The sequence below is a fragment of the Alexandromys fortis genome, unplaced genomic scaffold, assembly GCF_014885135.2.
Source record: "Alexandromys fortis isolate MF-2015 unplaced genomic scaffold, M_Fortis_MF-2015_v1.1 scaffold_25, whole genome shotgun sequence".
In the NCBI taxonomy this organism is placed as follows: Eukaryota; Metazoa; Chordata; class Mammalia; order Rodentia; family Cricetidae; genus Alexandromys; species Alexandromys fortis.
The window spans coordinates 12,254,349-12,277,662 of record NW_026067904.1 but is presented as its reverse complement, the minus strand read 5'-3'; the positions used below and the strand labels follow the sequence as shown (position 1 = coordinate 12,277,662).

General features: G+C 37.2%; 1 protein-coding gene across 1 annotated transcript in view; it reads right to left on the bottom strand.

The window, feature by feature from the left end:
* Positions 1-23,314, bottom strand: part of Nol4 (nucleolar protein 4) — a 351,023-nt gene that overhangs the window by 223,480 nt on the left and 104,229 nt on the right. Inside the window, exons 3-4 of the mRNA XM_050135051.1 lie at positions 4,067-4,178; positions 3,060-3,172 (exon numbers count right to left, since the gene is read on the bottom strand). Coding sequence (XP_049991008.1) covers positions 3,060-3,172; positions 4,067-4,178 — 225 coding nt within the window. The remainder of the gene's footprint in view (positions 1-3,059; positions 3,173-4,066; positions 4,179-23,314) is intronic.

Here is a 23,314-nt window from a genome sequence, read left to right as displayed (position 1 = left end):
TAGCCCACCATTGAGGTATTAGACTTTTTATTTTATTTTACAGAAGCTTACAGTTAAGAGATTGCCTTGAGTCTCAGAACAGACTTTGGGCTTTTAAACAGTTTTGAGACTAAAAAACTTTGGGAAATTTTTGGTGTTAGACTAGAAGCATCCTATATTGCTATATGAATGAACATGAGCCTATGGGCCTATGGGCCAAGAACCAGATTATATTGGCTGGAATCAGAAAGTTTGAATACATAGCTCCCCTTTGGTGGTACTGGCCAGGTAGACTTAGGATGTATAATTTAGCTAGTGGAAGTATGTAATTGGTGGCAAAGTTTCAGGTTTCAAAGCTACATGCCATTCCTACTGCACTCTGCTTGGAGCTTGCAGTTAAAGAGGAAAGCCCTCAACTTACTGCCCACTCCTTTACTCACTCAGCCATCATAGATTCTGAAACTATAAGCAAAAAAGAGCTTTCTATAAGTTGCCTTGGCCATGATGTCTATGACAGCAATATAATATAACTAACAACACATGTCATTTCTTTCAATTTTGCTCAAATGATGCAATCTCTTTATTCATTTGATCATTCATTTGTTCACTTTTGGGGTACTTGTCATTGAACCCAGGACCTCAAAAACAGGAGGAGATGAGTTCTGCACTACTGATTTGCATTCTGAATAGATTTCTTTTTGAGCTTCCTTTCTTCTTTCTTCTTTTACAGTTTAAACATCGTTTTACTTGCCTAGTCTTATTGTTTATTTTCCTTATTGTCTTTTGCTCACACTGGAAGACATGCTTCATAAATACAAAATTTTTGTTCATTGATTTCTAAGAGTACCTAAAAGGTACTCAGTAAATACGGGTAAAATTAATGGATTAATTCTTATTAAAATTTAAAAACAGATTACAATCAAGATTACCTTGTTTGAGGTTCAGTTCAGTATGGCTGGCTTATCTTATTCAGTTTTTCAAATCTGTGGTAGTTATAGTTTTCTAAAATTTGGTAAATACTCTAATAACAAGTAATTTCTTTGACTATTTTAAAACAGTATGCATTCAATTTAATAATCTCAAACTGTCATAAGGATAATTTCCCTAATTATAATTTAAATGCTCTGCTTTTTAGTTCAAACATGTATTATGTTTTACAGTCAGAAGGACTCAGAATATGTGGGCTGAGGTTGGCACAAAGCTGATCATAATTGGAGCACAGAAATAAGCTTATTGACCTCCATATTAGCTTCCTACAAATAATTTGGCAACTGTAGCATTTCTATGAAACGTTATTTTTTTCAACTCTGTAATGACCATGGTGTCAGTTGTTTCATTCTTATTAACAGACATAAGAGACACATTTTGAAAATCTGAGTTTGAGGTCTTTAGTATAATGGCATTATTATGGTTAATTCAATCATTTATTGTTGGCCATTTGGTAATATTTAATGCAATATGTCAACTTCAGAGATATTCTTAGAGAGTGAACCACAACTATATGGAGGAAAAATAATGCTATAGTTTCAAGAAAAACTTTATCAAGTACAGTGAAAAACAAAAAGACAGATTAAATTTTATGAATAAAAGAGCCCCAAAGTAATTTTAATAGGTCTTATTTTACAAATAATCTAGTATTTTAATGGTAATAATAATTATTATTAACAATAATAAGCTTGACTAAATGTTTACTTTATAATCTAGTATTTTTAAAGTAAATATTTAACCACATTTCCTTTGACAGGGAATGTTCAAGGAGGGAATTTATTAGCCTGAAGGTCTGTTTCCAACATAGACAATCTGAATGTTTCTGCTTGTCAGAGGTGATGACTAGTTGGTGTAGGAGGTCCTTCTGTTTGTGTGTTTGCTTATATTGGTTAATGAATAAAGAAACTGCCTTGGCCTAGATGATAGGGCAGAACTTAGGTGGGCAGAGAAAACAGAACTGAATGCTGGGAGGAAGAAGGGAAGAGAAGAGACACAATGGATCCACCAAAGACTGGTCAGACTCTTTCCCTGGTAAGCCACTGCCACATGGCGATATACAGATTAATAGAAATGGATTAAATCAAGATGTGAGAGTTAGCCAATACAATAAGAAGTTAGAGCTAATGGCCAAGTAGTGTTTTAATTAATACAATTTCTGTGTGGTTATTTCGGGTGTAAGCTAGCCAGCTATCCAGGACAAACAAGTGGTCCTCCCCCTACAACAACTAGTTAATGAGGATTAACTAAATTCATACAGTGTGCTGATTACCTTTGCTTATTTATGAAAAATACACACACACTCACACATAGATACACAGACAAACACACATACATTCATACACAGGCACACACAAAGACATACCCAGACAAACATGCAAACCCCAAAACACAGTGATATACACACAAACTCATATACACACATAAACACACATGTACATATATACAAACATACACACAACACACATGCAATCTCTCCCCCCTCACAAACACAAATTCTTTTATTAAAATAAGAACTAGAATTCTAGAGACTACCAATAAATACAAATTTGGAGTCTGATATATGACAGTATATTGCTAGATTCAAATGGAATATAATAATCTGAAACATGAAAATGTCTGTAATAAAAAGAATTGTGACAATTTCTCTCTGAAAAAATGCAGATGTTTAAACACAACATTATTAAATAATAATTCATAGGAAAAAATGACTACTATAGAGATGTGGCTGAGAGGGACATGATTGAACTGGAAATGATCTTAAATTGATTTTTCAGTTTCTCACAGAAGACAGGTTCAGAGGTTCTCCGTCCTTGGCTGCTTTCTGGGTAAGGATACTCACGATTTGTCACTCTTTGCCAAGACCGCCTCAGTGGTGATTTAGTAAGAAAAAGGAATCTATCTCACACAGCACTAAGGAAGATGGACTCATCCAGGGATACTGCGTCCTGGCTGGGGCACCTTTATACCCTTTTGAAATCAGTGAGGTACTGGTGACATTTCTTTTCATTAACAATATAAATTACAGCCTTCACTTGGCACCATGCTCAAACCCATAGTGATAGGTGATGCAGTCACAGGTCTTTCTGGTTTACCTCATCTTGCTGTGAGTTTAGCAGCTGCAGCTTCATGTGCTTCATGTACGCCATGGTGATTGGCATGTTGTAGTCAATCATGCTGGTCACCAATGTAGGAGGCTTCCCATTATCTGCAACAGAACATTTTAAGTCCATGATGAATGTGACACTGTGTTCCAGCTGCAACTTCAGGGTGAATAAGTGCATCTAATTAAAATATAGTCTTCAGTAATTAATGATTAAAAAACTTGAAAGCACTATAGATGAACGGTACAAAATATAACATGCAAATTTCTACAAACTATGTTGGCCCAAATCAACAGACTGGACAAATCCGCTATTCCTTACTGTAGAGTAACTTTAAATATCCTGAATAACAATAAATAAAACTAACATGCTGATTAAGTGCTTAAAAAAGTATTTCAGTGAATAGTTGTTTGTGTGTGTGTGTGTGTGTGTGTGTATTACTGGGATATAAAAGAAATTTGCTTTTTATTTTTTTCTTTTATTTAGGAGTTAGGCTATCTTCTACCACATAGAAGGATTTTAAATGTGCCTATAAGATTAATCTGATTATTGAGAAATATTTTAATGCTTAACAAAATTATCTATATAATTCAATAAATAGAAAAGTCAAGTTATGTTTATATAAAAATTTTAATTGAGGGCATTTTATGTAGTCTATAATTTTTTTTCAAAAAAGGTATTCTATAGACTGGAAAAGTTATTTATAGTATTGAACTTTCTTGCTGAATATATCTAAAATACCAAAAAGTAGTACCATGGTGGAAATTAAAACAGTGTTATAAAAATAATACTTGTACTGTTGAAATTTCCTTCTAGGAGTGGATGCTGAATTATTTCGTAAGTAGGTACACAGGATCCACTGCTCACAACGTGAAGAAATGAGATGTTATGACTTGTTGAACTGTTTCGTTCTTCCACATTTTTATAAAACGTAAGGCATAAATTGACCATATGAAGAAAAATTGACTTCAAATCTCACTATTGGGCACTGTGGCTACCTTTGTGGTCGGTTCCATCTGGGTTCAAGTGCATTCTTTTCTGACACTCGGAACAGCTCATTAGAAACCTTGTCACCGCTTCTCTTGGTAGGAAGGCGTAGCTCTCTGAAATCTGAAATGATTCACAAAACATCAGTGTTATTGTAGGAGCTGACTGAGCAAGAGTCCCCAGACATAATCATTGTCTTTCCCAATAAGACGCGTTATTCCATAATGGCGGTAAGCACAATGAAGGCATGCACGGCAAACCATGCATCATTTCAAGAAATATCTTTCCAGCTTGATCAGGTGACTCTTAACAACAGCCAGAAATGTCACGTGAAAGACAAAGCATTGGCTGCATCTGGGTAGATATGTGCTTTTTGTTTCTGCATTTCTTTTAGGAAAATAATTGCAATATGCAGAGATTCTTATGGATTTTCAGCATATTGAATATTGCTCTTTAAACTCACGCATAGCAAGATTAAATTTTGGCTCATTTCATCCATACATCTTAAAATTTAGCCCCAATGAGAGGCAATGAACTTTGGATTCTGCATACTGATCATTTCCGCATTATTGCTTTAAAATATATTAAGAGAATAAGCATAAAATTCATATATATACTGTAGCAGTTAATTATCCTCTCCACAAAAAATGACACACTTGGGAATGAGCTTGGGCCACCTAGCTTATTTATTTTATGCAACTTTCATAATTTAGGTCTAGAATAGCTCATATTGCCAGAGTAGTATTTCCTACACTCTATACAAACCTTATGTTTAGAACTATGATCTTGTTTTAAGGCAGAAATTGATACTCCTGTTATGATGACTTGCTTAACATTAAGATTTTTATGAAAGTGTTTCACCAAAGCAGACAACTCTGTGTTGTAAAAATGTAGATTCTAGGCCTTTCTCTATGAAAGCTAGTGCTGACTCACGGTGCTACTGGAAGTCTGATGCCAGCAACTCATTTTTCCCAAGAGTTCTACAAAACAAATGAATGTTCTACAAAACAGATGATGATGTCAGTAGGAAGAACAACTGAGCTATAAATTTGATGCATACCTTTGGGATCATTTCTTAGGTGTTTGCCTGACTATTACAAACACTGATGTATTTTGAGTTAGTGTAAAGGAAAAGAAAATGTGTAGCCAATCTATCATTGAAAGAACGTGTGTACCTATTCGCTTGCTCACACAGAGGTGAGTTTTGCTGCTCCATGCCACAGAAGGAGCATATCATGGACGAAGCAGCACACGCTAAAACCCAATACTGCAAAGCTCATGCTTTTGATTTGATGCCTTAATCAGTAGTCCCCATTGACCCTTACAAATAAAAAAAAAAAGTATGAAACGGCTCTCTAAGACTTGCTCAACAAAAAGTAAATTGTGCCTGATACTGGAAACCTAACTAACTACTCAATGCTAGTGAAGTCATGGCTACTGGAGGAAAATTTACAACCACTAACTTACTACACCTGCACAATCTTGACAACAATTTAAACATTTATCCTTATACTCACAGATAAATGTAGTCTGAACTCTTCATCAAGGAAACTTCTTTTTTCAACACATGGAATCTATTACAAAAACCCACAACCCATCAAAATGAAAAGTTGTGAATCCCAGTTCTAATAAACATATCTACAGAACACTCCTAAGACAACATTGAAGGAAAGGAGGTGGAAAGACTATACTAGTCAGAAAATCAGGACTTTGTTGTGAGATTGTATCTCCTCCAGTAACATCAGAAGCTATACTCATTAAGTCTCACCAACATGACTGCCCAAACATGGGCTGAACAAGATAACACCAATGAACATGCTAAACTACATGGAGAACGTACCAGGAGGCCTGTACCCTACATGAATAACTATAGGCAACTGAAGAAAACTAGGAGTAGGATAGGTGGTCCCCCAGGAAAAAACACACAGACCACAACAGCTGCTCAGGCATATGAAGTGAAGACCCATGGAAGGTTTTTTTTTTTGTTGTTGTTGTTTTTTGTTTTTTTTGTTTTTTTGTTTTTTTGTTTTTTTGTTTTTTGAGACAGGGTTTCTCTGTGGCTTTGGAGCCTGTCCTGGAACTAGCTCTGTAGACCAGGCTGGTCTCGAATTCAAAGAGATCTGCCTGCCTCTGCCTCCCGAGTGCTGGGATTAAAGGCGTGTGCCACCACCGCCCGGCCACATCTTTTATTTCTTAAACACCCACCATCTCTACTCCTTTCCTGATCTCTTCCAAGCCAAGCCCCCCAGGATTTTTAACAGAGATATCACCAACGAAGAGAAAGAAGAGTGCCCAGAATCATCTCATCATGGAAAACTATACTTGTTTAAACAAGAGGCCGCCATTCAAGACTACTGTACTAGTATAAGAGAATACCATGTGGATAAGACACAGATCTAGGAAGAAACTAAATGAGGAAGGTAGGAACAGCAATTTCATGCTGCCATGTTACAACTATTCCTCAAATCCATGTATCAGAACTTAGAAAAGGAGATCCTATGCATGGCTGAAGGAGAGGGAAGTGATCATGTGAGCCCAGTTTAGAACTGGACCTCAATGACCATCTTACCCTCACACTCCAGAATACATTGTTTTACATGTAACCAAAATTGAGTTGTATTAACTTAAAATAGTATAACTTTGAAATATTCTGTGTAAGCTGCTTAGGAACAAAAAAATATCCCATAGCAAATAGACAGTTGATAAGAACCAAGACTTGACTTCAAAAGTTATCAAGTCATAAATGAAGATGGTTTATGAGGAAGGATCTTTATATTATATGACAGTTGGAAACAAATAAAAAATCCAGAGTAAATCCTTACTCATAAAGAATTATTCTAAATGAAAATGGACTAAGTTCTCCAACCAAAAACCACAGAGGGCTGAATGGTAAAAATAAAGATAAAATCCATATATAAGCCATCTATCCATGAAAGATTTCTATAAAGAATAAATGAATGCATGCAGAAAAATGAATATGTCTAAAAATAAGCAATTGATAAGCAAAAAATGTGGCTTTATCTGTATTATACATAATAGTATTGCCACAAAAATCAATATAACATTATAAAGGAATTAATTATCAAAATGATATAATGACTTTAAGTATACACATGTTCAACACAGTACCTAAAGATATAAAGGAAGTAGTAATATAGCTGAAGAGAATGGCAGACAGCAATAGGACTGATTTGATGGAGACTTGAGGTCTAGGTCCCTCATGGGTACCAGATGTATAGGAGTTCAGGTCACTAATGTGAAATCCTTCCAAATGCTTTAAACCACCTATAAATTACTGGCACTGCTTTATACAGTTTAATTGTTAGGCAGATTGAGAGTGGGTGGTGCATGTTTTGGGGAGAAGATGTAGGCATATCTCTGTGAGTTCAAGGCCAGCCTGGTCTACATTGTAAGGTCCAGACCAGTCAAGGGTACATAGTAAGACTGTCTTAAAACATAGTCCATCCTTTTCTGAAAAGAAATGGAGGAGGAGAAGATGGGGCTGGGGCAAGACGTGTGAAAGGGAGGCTGTGAAAGAAGAGGAAGAAAGGGAAACTGTGATTGGAATGTAAAACAAACAAAACACAAAAATAAAGAAAAAAGCTAAATGCTTCACAAACCATTGTCCATGTGTTTGGTTCAAACTTAAAATTTTACATGTTTTTTTTTATCTATTGTGGTTCAATCTACGAATGTAAAACTTGCATAAGTGGTGGGCTGACCATGGAATGGCAATGGAGGAATTCGGAACCTTTATAAGTGGTGGGCTGACAATGACATAATGGAGGAACTCAGTACCTTCATAAGGGGTAGACTGACTATGACATAACAGTGCAGGAACTCGGCACCTTCATAAGTGCAGGGATGACTATGAAATAGCAATTGAGGAATTCAGTCCCTTTCTTTCAACCACGAACAAAGTGAAGAAACACCAGACTTGAGTGACGCTTTAGGACATTGAACTACCATGACAACAGAATGTTCAGCCTTCTTAAGAACACACAACAGCCTCCAGGAAGGAACATGTGTGTGACAATGAAACAAGACTCAGACCCTACAACACTTTTTCTCTGAATGCTGTTGTGAAATTAGACATTATTGAAAGGAAGGCTAAAGAGATAGCTCAGTGGGTAAACATGCTTGCTGCTCTTGCACAATGCTGGAGTCCATGTCCAAGCCCTTACATTAGGCAGCTAGCAACAGCCTGCCACTCCAGCTCCAAGGGAACCCATGCCTTCTCCTTGCCTCTGAAAGTACAGGAATACACAAATAAAAATGAAACACAATCTCTTTTAAAAAGGAAAGGAAAGTATCAAAAAGGAAAAAGATGAAATAAAATCTCCTTTTTCAAAAAGCAATTATGTAAGAAGAGAGTTGAAATATTCACAAATGCATGAAAACTAGTAAACTAATTTCTAAGCAATAAATGGGTAAATAAATTTAAAACAGAAAATACCTTGAAACAGGTGAAATGGAAGAACAAGTCAAATGGTTGGCATACAAGACAAAGGGCTCTAAAAGAAAAGGTGTTAGTGACAAACACCTACATTATGATATAAAAGGAAAGTTTTCAAGTAAACAGCTTTACAGCTGAATAATATAGAAAAATGTGCAAACATTTAAACCATGGTTAAAGGAGAAAGAAAGCTTCCATGCTATAAAAAGACTATATAAATTCAAGTCTACCAAATCACCCCTAAGAGAATACTAAATATGATCATTTCGATTAAAGAGAAAAATGAACACAAATGAGAGGCCTCAAAAAGGACTACAAATTTGAAAGGAAAATGCAAAATTGTCTCTGTTTATGGATAGCATGATTTTTACATTTACAGAAAACTGTAAAATCCCGCAAGAGCTGTCAGTTAACAAATTCAGGAAGGAGACAAGATAAAAGATACCAAGAGAACAGTTGCATTTCTACATATAGTAAACGATCCTCCAACTTATAAATACAATTTAAACAGTGGCAACAATGAGATAAATGGTATATTTAATAGAGTATTTTAAAGTTCCAAGCATTAAAAACTAAAAAAATGCTTTTATTTATGATACAGTGTCCTACTCTACAGCTCAAGCTTGACTGTAACCCACTTAGCCCAGATTTGCATCTAACTCATGACAATCCTCTTGCCTCTGACCCCCAGATGCTGAGAATACAGGCATCAACTACCATACACAGGTTAAGCAGCAATTGATGAAAAAATTGAAGATATCAGTAAATGGGAGAATTCCATATATTTATGACTGAAAGAATAAATATTATTAAAGTGTCCTTACAACTCAAAATGATCCATAGTTTAAATATAACTCCTATAAAATCCCAATAATTCATATAGACATTAAAAACTTAAATTCATTTGGAAACACAAGAGGCTGTTTACATGTCAATGCAATTGAGCAAGACATAAACTACTTAATTTCAAAGTATCCTCAAATGCTACAATAATCAAAACTGTCTAATAGTGACAAAAATACACAGCTAAATCAATGGAACAAGATATACTGAACATAAATCTATGGATTGTGATAAATTTTTCTTAAAAACGTGCCAAGAATGTATGTGAGGAAGGGATGATCATTTTAATAAGAAGTAAATAGAAAAATCAGACACATAAATACAAAACAAAGGTTAGCGCACTCCTATGTTAAAACAGCAACTCAACATGAGTGAAAGAATAAATGACCTGAAATTTTTGACATATTGAAAGGAAATATAGGTAAAATCTTGACAATGAGTGATGGCTTTCTAGATATGATCTCAAAAACAAAATCAAAACAAAAAAAAATGAGATTGCAACTGGTAAACCCAGATATCCACCTGTAGAAGTATGAATCCACATCTCTCACCTTGAACAATAATCAATTAAAAGTCTATCAAATTTTGGTACATTAATATGTGAAATGCTGAAACCACCATAGGAAAACACTTCCAGATAGAGGCTTGTGTAATGACCCTCTGAAAACAAGGCTCCAATAGCAGAGGATATCAGGTCAAGAAGTGACTAATCAGGATGCATTAAATGACAAAGATTCACAGATAAAGAAATAAATAGAATGAAAACACAGACAAACTATGAAACGAAAAAAAAAAATCCCAACTACACTTCAGACAGGGTGTTAGAACCTGAAATGAGTAAATAAGCATAAAACTTAAGCATAAAAAAGTCTAAAACTTCCCATCAACTAATGAGTCAATGGATTAAATAGAGAGCTTTCAAAAGAATAAACATAGATGATCAATATATATTGTTAAAAGTGTTTTATGCCCTGAGATGGGCAAATGGGAGTTAAAACTCACTCTAGTCAGAATGTGAGATGATGTGGGAAATGAAGAACTCATGGACATCAGTGTGGAAGTTCTAAAAAGAAAAAGGATAGAACTACCATATGACAAAGTACCACCATTGGGCACATACCCAAAGGGCAGTACGTCCTATCAGAGTGTTACTTGCATATCCATTTTCACTGCTACACTCTTCCCAGTAGCAATAAAATGGAATGATAGTAGATACTCATCAAGAGAGAGAGATGGATACTAACTCTCTGAAACATATATATGAAGGATTTTTATTAAGTCATAAAGAAAAATGAAAATATGAAATTTTCATAAGATGAATAGATCTGGAAATTACTACACTCAGTGAGGTAACAAATATTCGGAAAGATGAATGTTGCATATATATTTAAAAATTCTAGCTTTGACCATGACATATGGGTACATACTTAAATGCATTGGTACAAACCAAGATACTAGAAAGGCTACCCTTACTGTGGAGAAAAGAGTTTGAGGAAGTGAGGGAGGAGTAATACATACTTGTATTCAGGAAGTACAAAAGAGACTACCAGGGTTGTAAGAGTTTAAGGGACGGAAAATAGAAGAAGGCAAGGATCAACCATGACAAAGTATTATGAAAACACCAAAATGAAACGTATTACTTTGTATGTTAACTAAAAACCAAACAAAACCCACAAACTTTGAGGCAACATTCAAAACTTATGTTCACAAAACATATCTTTATAAATAAACTTTAAGGCTCTTAAATTGCCTATATTTGGAAAAAAAAACAAATTTAACAGTCTGGAGACAAAATACTCTCACTTGATCCTGTGGATATCATTCTTCAGTATTATGTACAATCATATTAAAAGATTGTTAAGAAGCTCCGCTTGTATATGAGGTATATGGTAAGGACCCTTATGGCCATGCCAATGAATGCACCATTTGCATTGGTCGATATGGAAGGAGGAAAGCCTCAACACCCTTCATGTGATAAAAAACAGTTCTAAGCAAATCTATAACATTGTTGGTGAAATGGATGAGTAAAATTCTTGCCTGACAAGTATGAGAATCTGACCTCAGATATCCAGCGTTCATGTAGAACACTGGGTGTCAGTGCACACTTAAACTTCTACCCCTGGGAAGTTAGAGGCATCAAGAACCCTGGAGTTTGCTCCGTAGCCAGCAACTTGTGAGCTGGAGGTTCAGTAAGAGATGATGTTTCATAAAGTAGGATATACAATGGTGAGGTCAAAGAAAGTGTCAATCTCTGGCCTCTACATACAGGTGCACATGCCCCTGCACATATGTTCACACGCATACACACACACACACGTGCGCACGCACATACACAATTTTAAACACGAAAAACTTATAAATACAAAAAAGCAAAAATATTAGAGGCTGGGTGTCCGCCTTGACAGTAAAGCAACTGTGTCACAAATGTGAGTCTGGGGCCCATTCGAAAATACATCCTACAAAGAAAAAATCTAAAATTGAAAATCTATCTCTCCAGCCCCCAAATTGGATGACAGCATTTTTTTAATGAATTGAAGAATAAAAACATAAAAAGCACAAAGCAACCGGCTCCAAGATTCTGTGAGACCAAAGAAAGAGACAGCCATATTCGGGACAGAAGCTTGGTCCTGGGTGGCAATGTTAATAAACTCCCACAATTTGGAGAGAATGTATAACTACATGTACTCATCAAGACAAAAGTGACTTTAATCAAGCCAGGACGTACCTTTGGTTCATCTGAAGATAACGGAGCACGGTCAGGTCCATTTTTAGCACTGAAGCCTAGTATAACTCCACCCAATCAGATTTGTCTATGTTTAGTATTTTTGGAAACCATGTAAGGGAAATTGGCCAGGACTGCTCAGGGGCAATCACAGCAGGTATGACTCAAGATGACTATAACTGTGTCAAATTGAATTCACAGAACTAATTTGGAAAAATAATAGCAAACTGATTCACCTGCAAGATCAGATCGATGATCAAGCTGTAAAGGGGTCAATTCTGCTTTTCCCTATGGATGTTTAAAAACAACTACAAAAAACTCTAACTATTAAGAATGTATTTTTGAGAAATCCACTGACAAGTATTATAACTGAAAGAAAAAGGGCACTCTGTCTGGCCAATCAATGTCCCATTGTTGGGAAGAAAAGAGGACCAGTGTTTAAAAGTCACAAGTCACCCCTTCAGACTCCAAATGTTATTGACCACCTATCCAACATAGTAAAATGCAGGAGGACAAAAGTCAGGTACCAAAAAGAGTTGAAATAAAGAAATCAACTGTAAGTAAACAACTTGCAGATCTCATCCTGCAAACTCAGCAGCAAAGAGTACCAAAACTTCTTTTTTACATAAAATCATGTTAATGTGATTGCCTGTAGGTAGGTCAGAGGCCCACACTAGAAGTCTACCTCAGTCATTGCCCAAGTTATTTTTTGAGACAGGTCTATGATGGAACCTCTATCCTATCCATTTGGTGACCCAGAAAGTCTCAGGGCTCCCCTGACCCCACATTTTCCAGTGATGGCATTTAAGCAAGCATCCCCACATGTAGCTATGATAGTAGTGCACAAGGCTCGGGTGTTCCTGCTTATGGGCAATTACTTTACCTACTGAGACAAGACTGTTACACTTTTTAAATATGAAAGTTTTGCATTTACATGATGAATTTTTATTTTAACTTGGATCTGAATATGTAAGTGTAATGGTTAATCTGTTATGAGAATCATTTAATAACAAGTAGTTGTCTTGCTGAATTTTTCACTTTGTAGCTCATGGTTGTATAATCCATCTTTATTTCATTAATCAAAACACAAAGTACTGAAATCTGAGAGCAAAACTTATACCAGGGAATCTGAAATGAGATTATTTGTCCCATGATTTCATTCTCAGCACCAGTTATCTTTCTCTAATGTCAAATGAATTACATGTATCCTTTCAGCAGAAAGAGCATTCAACTTGTACAGAAACACATAATTCTCAGGTCTGTGACTAGGGAAGTATAAACCATTCTCATGATTAAGATTCACACAGATTATATGATACTATGACCTGATTCAGACATGTTACAGAGGAAATCCTTACCAACCCATCAATGTAAGGTCCTGTTTCCAGTTTAATCCTCACAATAGTCCTGCAAACAATTCTCTATTTCCTTGTGATGATTCTTCTGAAAAATGAAGAATCTGCACATCAGAGCGGTGTGTATTTTGTAATCAAATGCAAGGCAAAATTTGACAATGTGGTTTTGGGTCTGTCTCTTGGGTCACTCTAAATTTCTAAATTATATGCACCTCTGGCTATTGTCACTTGAACGAAACAGAAAACACAGTGTAGGGTAAGTATTCTAATACATTTACAGTGTCTGCTGACATGAGGTTCTGTATTCATATAAAATGCTCTAACTTATTTGGGCTCAGTATTCTAAATAGAGGGTTCAACAACTCTAACCTGATCTCAGTTTACAAAATTTCATGAGAAAGACATCCAAATACACAGTAAAAATGCATAATTTTACTTGAATGAAAGTAACTGACTATTTAACATATTCCAGGAGACCTGGCAGCTAAACTTGTGGCTTATCAGCAAAGCCATATTATTTGAAGAGTGAGGACTTCCGATATTAGTGCAATGAATTAAAGGATAAAGTCATTTTCTTATCTAAAGGAATAAGATTTCATCTCTACATTGGGCATTTACATTTCTTCTTTCCACCTGGTTTATTTGATTAACCAGGGACAGACATAATAAAACCACATTGAAATACTATTTCATCCAGTCAGATTGGCTGCCATTCAAGATGGAGGTCCGTGCCTGTAATCCAACACTTGGGAGACTGAGGCAAGAGAATTTCTGTGAAGCCAGCATGCAAAAGATAGAGAATTGCAAATAAACCTGGCTCTAAGGGAAAACCTCTTCACAAAGCAGGAAGGAAGGAAGGAAGGAAGGAAGGAAGGAAGGAAGGAAGGAAGGAAGGAAGGAAGGAAGGAAGGAAGGAAGGAAGGAAGGAGAAACCTCATCACAAAGCAAATCAAGGAAGGAAAGAGAGAGAGGGAGGGAGGGTGAGTCAGAAAAGGGAAAAGGAACAAAATGACAGAAAATACTGGTAAGATGAAGGTCAAAATGAACCTGAGTACATAGCTGGTCAGAATGCAGCTATTAATGTCATCAAGGCTATCAGTATTAAAGCTCATGAAGTAGAATTAGAATCACCATATGGTCCAGCTACACCACTACTGACTATTTATCTGAAGGAATCAAACTCATCATAGCATGGACATACTTGCACTGTTTACTGCAACATTATTAAAAATAGCCAAAATAAGGAACCAAGCTGAGGCCTAGTAACAGATGGATGGATAAGAAAAATATAATGCATATATATATATATATATATATATATATAGCCACAGAGAAGAAGAAAATTGTGTCTTTTGCAGGAAAATGGCAAGCAAAATAGACTCAGATAAATATGTGTGTTTTTTTATACTTACAAACTAAATATGTGTTCATATGTACATGGGCATATACATGGCATGTAAACAGAAGGGGAACTGTTTGAGAAAGGAATGTATTAAGGAAGAAAAGAGGTGAGAGGAAGGGAGAGCCAATGTGTTGAGAAATAGAACCCATGTGTGTTTTTTTCTATAATTGTATATATTTTTATACAATTTTAAATAAACTCTCGTGTCATTTTATATGACATCATCGCAGAAAAGGAGAGTATTTGGGGGCAGAAAGGGAACAGCAGGAGGGAGGAGAGGCCAATAAGAGATGAGGAAGTGAATATGGTGTGTGTGTGTGTGTGTGCGCGTGCGCGCGCGCACGTGAGCCCCAATATATATGAAGCTGTCATATAGAAACCTACTATTTTGTACATCAACTCAAAATGATACTATTTTTAAAAGTTAACAGGAAGCAAAATAAAGACTTCTACTGGTTAGATACCAATCTTAACCCAAGATTTAAAACTAATGCAAGAGCTGAAATAGTGCTAAATCATGGTGAATTGTGAGCATGGACCATTATTTCCTAGAACAACAAACAGAACTCAACAAAACACAAGATTTTGTATTCAATATTGTATCATGTTCAGCCATGTATACCAGTGACTATCCGCCACTTTGAAAGGAGCAATCTTACAGTCACGCATACAGGAAGATGACTTTGTGTACAGTACTAATGGCCAAACCAAGGGCTTCAGGCATGGTAGGCAGGCTCTCTGTCGCTGAGCTACATCAATGACAAGGAAGTGGCATGATATGTGGGTAGAAGGTGACTCGTTTCAGATTCTGAGCTAGAGAGCAAGGGAAAGTTCATATTGTCGCCATAATTATAAAAATTCTCTCTATATTAATTTACATAATAAGAATTAACACATGAAAATCACAACTTTTACCCAATATTGCGCAGCATGTTCTTGTGAAACTTTGCCCCTTAAAGGTCAAACCACTGTAATTATTTTTATGAAACCTTATTCATAATAGGTGAAGAATAAATTACATAATCATCTTCTAGTGAAATTTTTTCTCTGCCTTTGGGAAAACATCCAAAATAAACTACCTGCAACACATATAACATGATATGCAGCTGATAAAAAATATTTTTAAATTAATTAAGTTAAATAGAATTGAAAAGAATTTCAAAATCTAAATACAAATTTTATTCAAAGCTGTAAAGTCACATACAGTGGTATACAGAAAGAGTTGTGTCTAAAGAGAGACCTAAGCTCTGGGCAGCACAGCCGATTGAATAAGCCTCTCAACCTTTATATAGCTTGTGAATTACATAGAAATGACTTAAGACTAGAAGAGCCTACAGTACTCTCACATTTGGCCAAGAGTGAAATTTTCTGTGATGCCTGACATACATCCACATACCTAACATATTGCAGATAAGATGTTACAAAACAAAGACACAAAGGAAAGAAGAGCTGTACATACAATTGTGCTACTACAGAAGAAATCATTTGCTAGGCTTGTAAGGAATATACATAATAATTAAGAGATTTCTCAGCTAAGACACATCTTGTTGCTCTGCATCTTATTGAATGGGTAATCACTGTAATTATTAGCTAATGTTGCTAGATAAGGTTCTAGGAACTAACGTGATCAAACAGGCCAAATTATTTGAATCACCTATTGGTAATTACTTGATTAATTTTGCAGTGATTTTAGAAAGCTATTTTGATAAGTATTCATCATTTAATGTCTGCTAAGTGAGAAGTATAGAAATAGCCACAGTCAAGTCAATTAGGCCAGCAGTCAGGCATGCCAACCTTCCAATCAAAATGTGTTCACTGGGGACCTTGAACTTAGCTTCAACACTCTTTTGAAATGGCTGTACTATGTTGTAGCTATATGTTCTATAAATCTGTGCTAATGACCAACAGAATTTCTGTCTCTTCATGATATTTACAATGTCAAAACCAGGTAGACCTGCCTATGAGCCAAGCCCACTGCTGCTGACCTGTGGAGTGCTCTCACACTTGGTTGGCTTCCTCTCATTCCTACAGTACTACTGGCTTTGCTTCTCCTAGCCTGACACTATTATTTCTCCAGTTTGCCATTTTCAGCCTGTTTTATTTTTCTTTCTTTAATCACTTTCTACATTTAATCTTGTCATGTTTTCACTAGTTCCGAAGGCTGTTTGTACTCAGCTGAGGCAGGGAAAGATGACTTATTCCAACCAGAGATATCTAGAGTTAATTTTTATTTTTTATTCATGTGCATATGTGCATATGTGTCTTTGTGTGTCTATGTCATGTGAGGATGGGTGCCCACAAAGGACAGGTAAACTCATTAGATCTCCTAGAGCTGTAGTTACAAGTTGTTGCGAGCCAGTTGATGTGGGTTCTGGGGCCTAAATCAGGTCACATGGGAGAAGAGCAATCTCTTCAGACTCGGGATGTTAAACAAAACTAAGATTGCTAGACAAAACATAAGTAATCCAATGTCATTTGATATGTGAGAATATGGGTTTGCCTCTGAAGGTTTATTGTTGTTCCAAATTTAAAACAAAATATTTGGTCAGGAACATCTGAGAATATGAGAATGAAAACGCAAGTCCGGGTGTGCAGAAGGAATAGGGAAATGGCCTGTAGGCAATCTTGTTACCACATTGATCTGAAACAGTGTTTTTCAACTTTAAACCATATACTTCACAATATCAACAGTCCTATCCACACATTCATGATGCTGAATGATTGACGGTTTCTACTCCTCATGATGTTTTTGATAATGCAGCCCACCACGTGGTCTGGATAACTCTCAGGGGGATGCACCAGGCAGTGGAGAAGCGCTGGTGAAAAAACACAGGCATGTGTCTGTCTAGCCACAAGCTTCTGTGTGGTGCTGAGAAGGTGGTGGTAAGTGGCCACATTTATAATGAAAGCTGGCAAAGCCAACAGAGGACTAAAGTGAGTGGGAATATTTTTAGACAGTTCAGGTCATTCTTTCAGACAGCTAAAAGCAATTTGAAGAATTGAGGCAAATGTTTCAAATGTGGTGTGGAATGTAAGAAATAATGAAATGTGGTACAGGGGCAAAAATGTCCACTTTCCACAGAGACAGGAAAGCCACATAAAGTCACTGCAGGTCCACAAGAGCCTACCAGAGGAAAACACACAGAGAAAACATCCCAGAGCCAAGGCAGAGGAATCTCAGACTATATTATACTCCCCAGAAGAGCAAGGACAAGGAAGTAAAATGTGGTTCCAGTTAAATGAAAGGATTTTTGTTATTGGAAATAACTTCACTTCATTAATTGTATTCTAATTTAGATACATTGCATTATAAGGAAAATATCTCTTCTATTTGTATGTGCAGGTGCATGTGTGCAGATTTACATGCAAATATACGGAGGCCAGAGGACAACATTAAGTGTCATTCAGCTCTTTCAGAGACAGATTTCTTCACTGGCCTGGAATTCACCTAGTAGTTTAGGATTACTGGCAGAGGGCCTGGGAATCTATCTGTGTCTGCACCCCAAGTCTGAGTGTGCAAACCTGACCCACTGCACAAACCCATCTGTACTTGCACCCCAAGTCTGAGTATGCAAACCTGAGACACTACACAAACCTATCTGTGCCTGCACCCCAAGTCCGAGTGTGCAAACCTGAGCCAGTGCACAAGCCCGTCTGTGTCTTCACCCCAAGTTGCAGACCACAAATCTGAGCCAGTTCACATGTTCATCTGTGCCTGCACTCCAAGTCATGGAGCACAAACTTGAGCCAGTACACATGTCCATCTGTGTCTGCACCCCAAATCTGAGTGTGCAAACCTGAGCCACTGCACAAGCCCATCTGTGTTTGCACCCCAAGTCCAAGTGTGCAAATGAGCCAGTGCACAAGCCATCTGTATTTGCACCCCAAGTCCTAGTGTGCAAACTGAGCCAGTGCACAAGTCATCTGTGTCTGCACCCCAAGTCTGAGTGTGCAAACCTGATCCATTACATAAGCCCATCTGTGTCTGTACCTCATGTCCGAATGTGCAAACCTGAGCCAGTGCACAAGTCATCTGTGTCTGCACCCCAAGTCTGAGTATGCAAACCTGAGCCAGCGCACAAGCCCATCTATGTTTGTACCCTAAATCTGAGTGTGCAAATGAGACAGTGTAAAGCCCATCTGTGTTTGCACCCCAAGTCTGGGAGTTCAAGCCTGGGCTACTGTTCTGGTTTTTGGTTTCTCAAGACAGGGTTTCTCTATAGAACAGCCCTTACTATTTTGGAACTCACTCTGTAAATCAGGCTGACCTCAAACTCACAGAGATCAGCCTACTTCTGTCTCTAAATGCAGGCAGGGATTAAAGGTATGCACCACCACTGCCCAGCCTTTAAAAAAAAATAATAAGGGTTCTGGGGATCAAACTCAGGTCATCATACTTGGCAGACATCTACCTTACTGACCCAAGAGCTTTCCTTTCCTTTTTTTTCTCATAATAATGGGCTTTATTTTATATTAATTAAAATAATCAATTAAGTGTAACCATATCATAATTCAGATAACCAAAGGTTAACAGTCCCATTTGTGTGTCAGTTCTTATTGAGGACTACTGGGCTTCTAGGAACAGACTGTTGGAAAAGAGAATTCTGACACTAGATGAATAAAATATGAACAGATGGGTTCTGGAAAAGATTTTGCTCACACATGTTTCCTACTAGTAAAAAGAAAGAATCCCTAAATATTGAGTGAAAATAGGACTCAGCAGAGCCAGTGTTTATAGAATTCCCAGCAGCCTGGAGAACTGCACTGAAACACACGATTGTGTACATAAGAGTAGAAAACATACCTCTACTTCTCCTTAGGAGCGAGTAGAACATGGTGTAGTCGTGCATCTGCTGGAGCTAGAAACAATGACAAACTCTTCCTGGTCTATTGTTCTATGTCACATTCCTGACCTCCTGCCTTTGCTCCCCTCTATGCCTTGCCCTTCCTGTGTGCTGCTAGTCCAGGAGCATCAGCAGTTTCCTGGGTGCATGCATGCCAAGTATACAGTTGTTGCAGACACCTAGCATGGGCAAATTAGCCTTCTTAGGGTGATGAGTTGGAGATATTGTCCAGTAGTTAAGTGTAGCAGCAGGCTGCTTGTTGGTTTTTGGCTGCTTAGCCTGGAAATAATCACACAAAACTGTATTATTTAAATCACTGCTTGGCCCATTAGCTCTAGCTTCTTATTGGCTAACTCTTACATCTTAATTTAACCCATCTCCATCAATCTGTATCGCCACATGACAGTGGCTTAGCAGCAAAGTTTCGGCGTGTCTGACTCTGGCCATGGCTGCATGGCTTCACCCTGACTCCACCTTTCTTTCTCCCAGCATTCACTTTAATTTTACCCACCTAGCTCTTTCTGCCCTGCTATAGGTCCAAAGCAGTTTTTGTATTCATTAATGGTAATCACAGCACACAGAGGGGACTCCCACATCAGTTAAGAGTGCTCAGAATACTGGCAGAGGACAATTCAGGTCCCAGTACCCTCAAAAGATGGCTAACAGCCACTTGTATATTGATTTCCAGGGGCATCCAATACCTCTGGTCTGCACTAGCACCTGTGCTAATATGCACACACCTACAACACAGACACATGCATAATGAAAAATAAAAATTAAGTTTTTAAAAATGATGAAGTTTAGACTTCATACTCTAGGAGGTAGAGATAGGGTTCCACAATTAGAAGCAGTTGCTGCTCTTGCAGAGATCCTGGGTTTGATTCCCAGCACCCAAATGACAGCTCACTCTCTCTCATCTGTACCTCTAGCTCCATGAGATTTGATGCCCTCTTCTAATCGCTGTGGCCCCCAGATACACATGCTGCATGCATACATGCAGGCAAATCACTCATACACATTAGATATGAACAAATAAACCTTTGGCTTTGAGACTCTGCTAATGAGTTTGGTCCTTTGTTGCCACCCTTGTTTACTTAGACAAGTGAGGTTCAGGGGCTGATGGGAGTGACAGGAAGATATTGTAACAAGGAGGAAAAATTAGTTATCTGAATTTTAAAATTGCTCAACATCTGGAAAATTAGTTTTTAGAGGCACTACACAAAGAACTTATCACATCGTTCCCTTTAAAAATGTCACATCTGGGATACTCACTATGATCGTGGGTGAGTTTTCCAAGCAATGAACAAACGGTTTTGATTTCCATCATGACTAGGGGCTATGCTGCTGAAAGCGTAATCTTGAGGAAGAATCTTTTAAGGGCCTGAAGTACTTACAGAAATGCCACCTGTCTATCTCAACCTCTCTCAGCTCTTCTTGGAAGATATGCTTTATAATTCATAGCATAAAATTTTTTAATATTTACACACCTACTGGATTTATCTGGCAATAACTATGTTGTTTACATCTTCTATACCAATATGGAAAAAAGGAAATACTAAGTATAAATTTCAAGTTCTCAGAAGCATCTCAGAAGATCTAAATCACCGTCTTAGCTTCTTTACAGACAGCCTTACTAATCATGACAGTGTCTGAGTGATGCTCAGGTCCACTGTGGTGCCTGCTGACCACGGGGACAGTGTCTGAATGATGCCCAGGTCCACTATGGTGCCTGCTGACCATAGGAAGAATGTCCTGAGGAGAGAGAGCTGCGTGTGGAATAGCACATAAAAAATAGGATTAAAAACTTATTTATTTTTATTCATTATGAAATGAAAATAACTAATTTTCATAATTCTGGTGAAAGCCATTCTCAGTTCAGTGAGATGCATGCCTAAACGCCTGGGCAGTGATGTCTGTAGGTCACTGTGAAACACAGTTGGCCCAAAACAAAATAGACTTTTTATCACATACTTATATAGAAAACATCTATTTCTCTCACTTCTTCCCACATAAACAATTCTTCATTTTTTAAAACAAAAATATCCATTTCACTTTAATAATTACTACAGTATTTGAAGCAAGCACTGTGTTAAAAAAAAACCTTTACATATATGATTTATGGTCATCCAAACAGCAGCTTCAAAGTAATCACAATGCCAAGATAACAGCACAGAATTTCCACTCTCAGGATGCAGACTCATATTTGCCTGGCATCACAGTGGGTACGTTCTCTTTCTAATAACTCACTCAAACCCTATATGTCTTGCTAGTTTCTACAATTATAGTCTATACCAATTTGATACCTAGATAACCGTTTAATCATATGCACATGCTTTCTTGATAAATTCAGGGTCTTATTCACTGCAACACGATGGTATCCAGGAAAGCAAAAGCCTCTGAAGTGAGTGGGAATCCCATCCAGTATTAACTGTTCCTGGTACTTTACAAAGCTGCAGTATCTCACTTTCACCACTAGGGTGCACTGACGTTGCAATTTACTAGGTAGATGCAGCCTAATGGAAATGCTCACACGGGTTGATTTCCTTCCAGAAAAACTGATTTGGACATGATTGTTTAATAAGAAATTCATTTAGGACATCTAATTTGATGTTAGTCAATGACAAAATTTCTTCTGTAAGTTCTACATCTTTTGACTGTCCCCACTGCCAACAAAAATAACTTCAGCGTATCAAAGATCTGTGTGACATCTCTGCCATTATCATAGACAACACTACGCCAATTTTGATAAGGGAAGCATACTGACCTTCTGATTCAGGGTTCCTAGAAGATGAGTTAAATGGCCAAGTCACTGATTCCTTTTTAGTTGCCCCCCCATGCTTGTCCAAATGTTTTATTAGGTTGAATAAATAATAGGTTGTAGCTGTCCCTAACATAAAAAAAATGAATACAACATTAGGTGTGTGACTTTTAAATTTAAGCTTTTTCCAATATGCAGAATAAAATGGGTAACAACATATCAGTGTGCACATGGGTGTATACTGGCATGTAATGAGTGTGTGTGTGTGTGTGTGTGTGTGTGTGTGTGTGTGTGCCTGTGTGTCTGTGTGCATGCAGGTAGCTAAAACACATATGTGGATGCATTGAAAGTCATAGCTGACTGGACTCTCCTCACAAGTGGCAGCATTATATAATGTGCACAGCTGAAATGAGCCAGTCTGTGCAAGGGATAGTCACAGCACCTCCAGTATTCAGTGGAGAATCAACGCTTTCCCAGAGTCACACAAAGAAAAATCCCCACCCTATATTAATTTTTTTTCTTCTATGGTGCTCCAAAATTGTGTGAGGGGAGGGGCACTGTCCACTCAAGCTGTCAATTCTCCCACACCTATGTTCCCAGCAGTTGGTTGTCGGCAGAAAATTACTCCATCGTTACTGATTTAGCCAAACTATTCGTGCTATTTGGTCAACTAGGCACAATCTTCATAGATTATAGCTTCTCCTTTCTGCATTTATTAAGCATGCAATGTGAGCCTAGTATTGTATAACAGTATCAGAGAAATATGGGTTTTTCCAACTTAGCCATTTACAAAAATGAAGAAAACAACCTCACAAAATTTTTGTAAGCTATTTATAATGGAACAATATTTACCTTTAAACTCTTCAAGGAACCATAAAA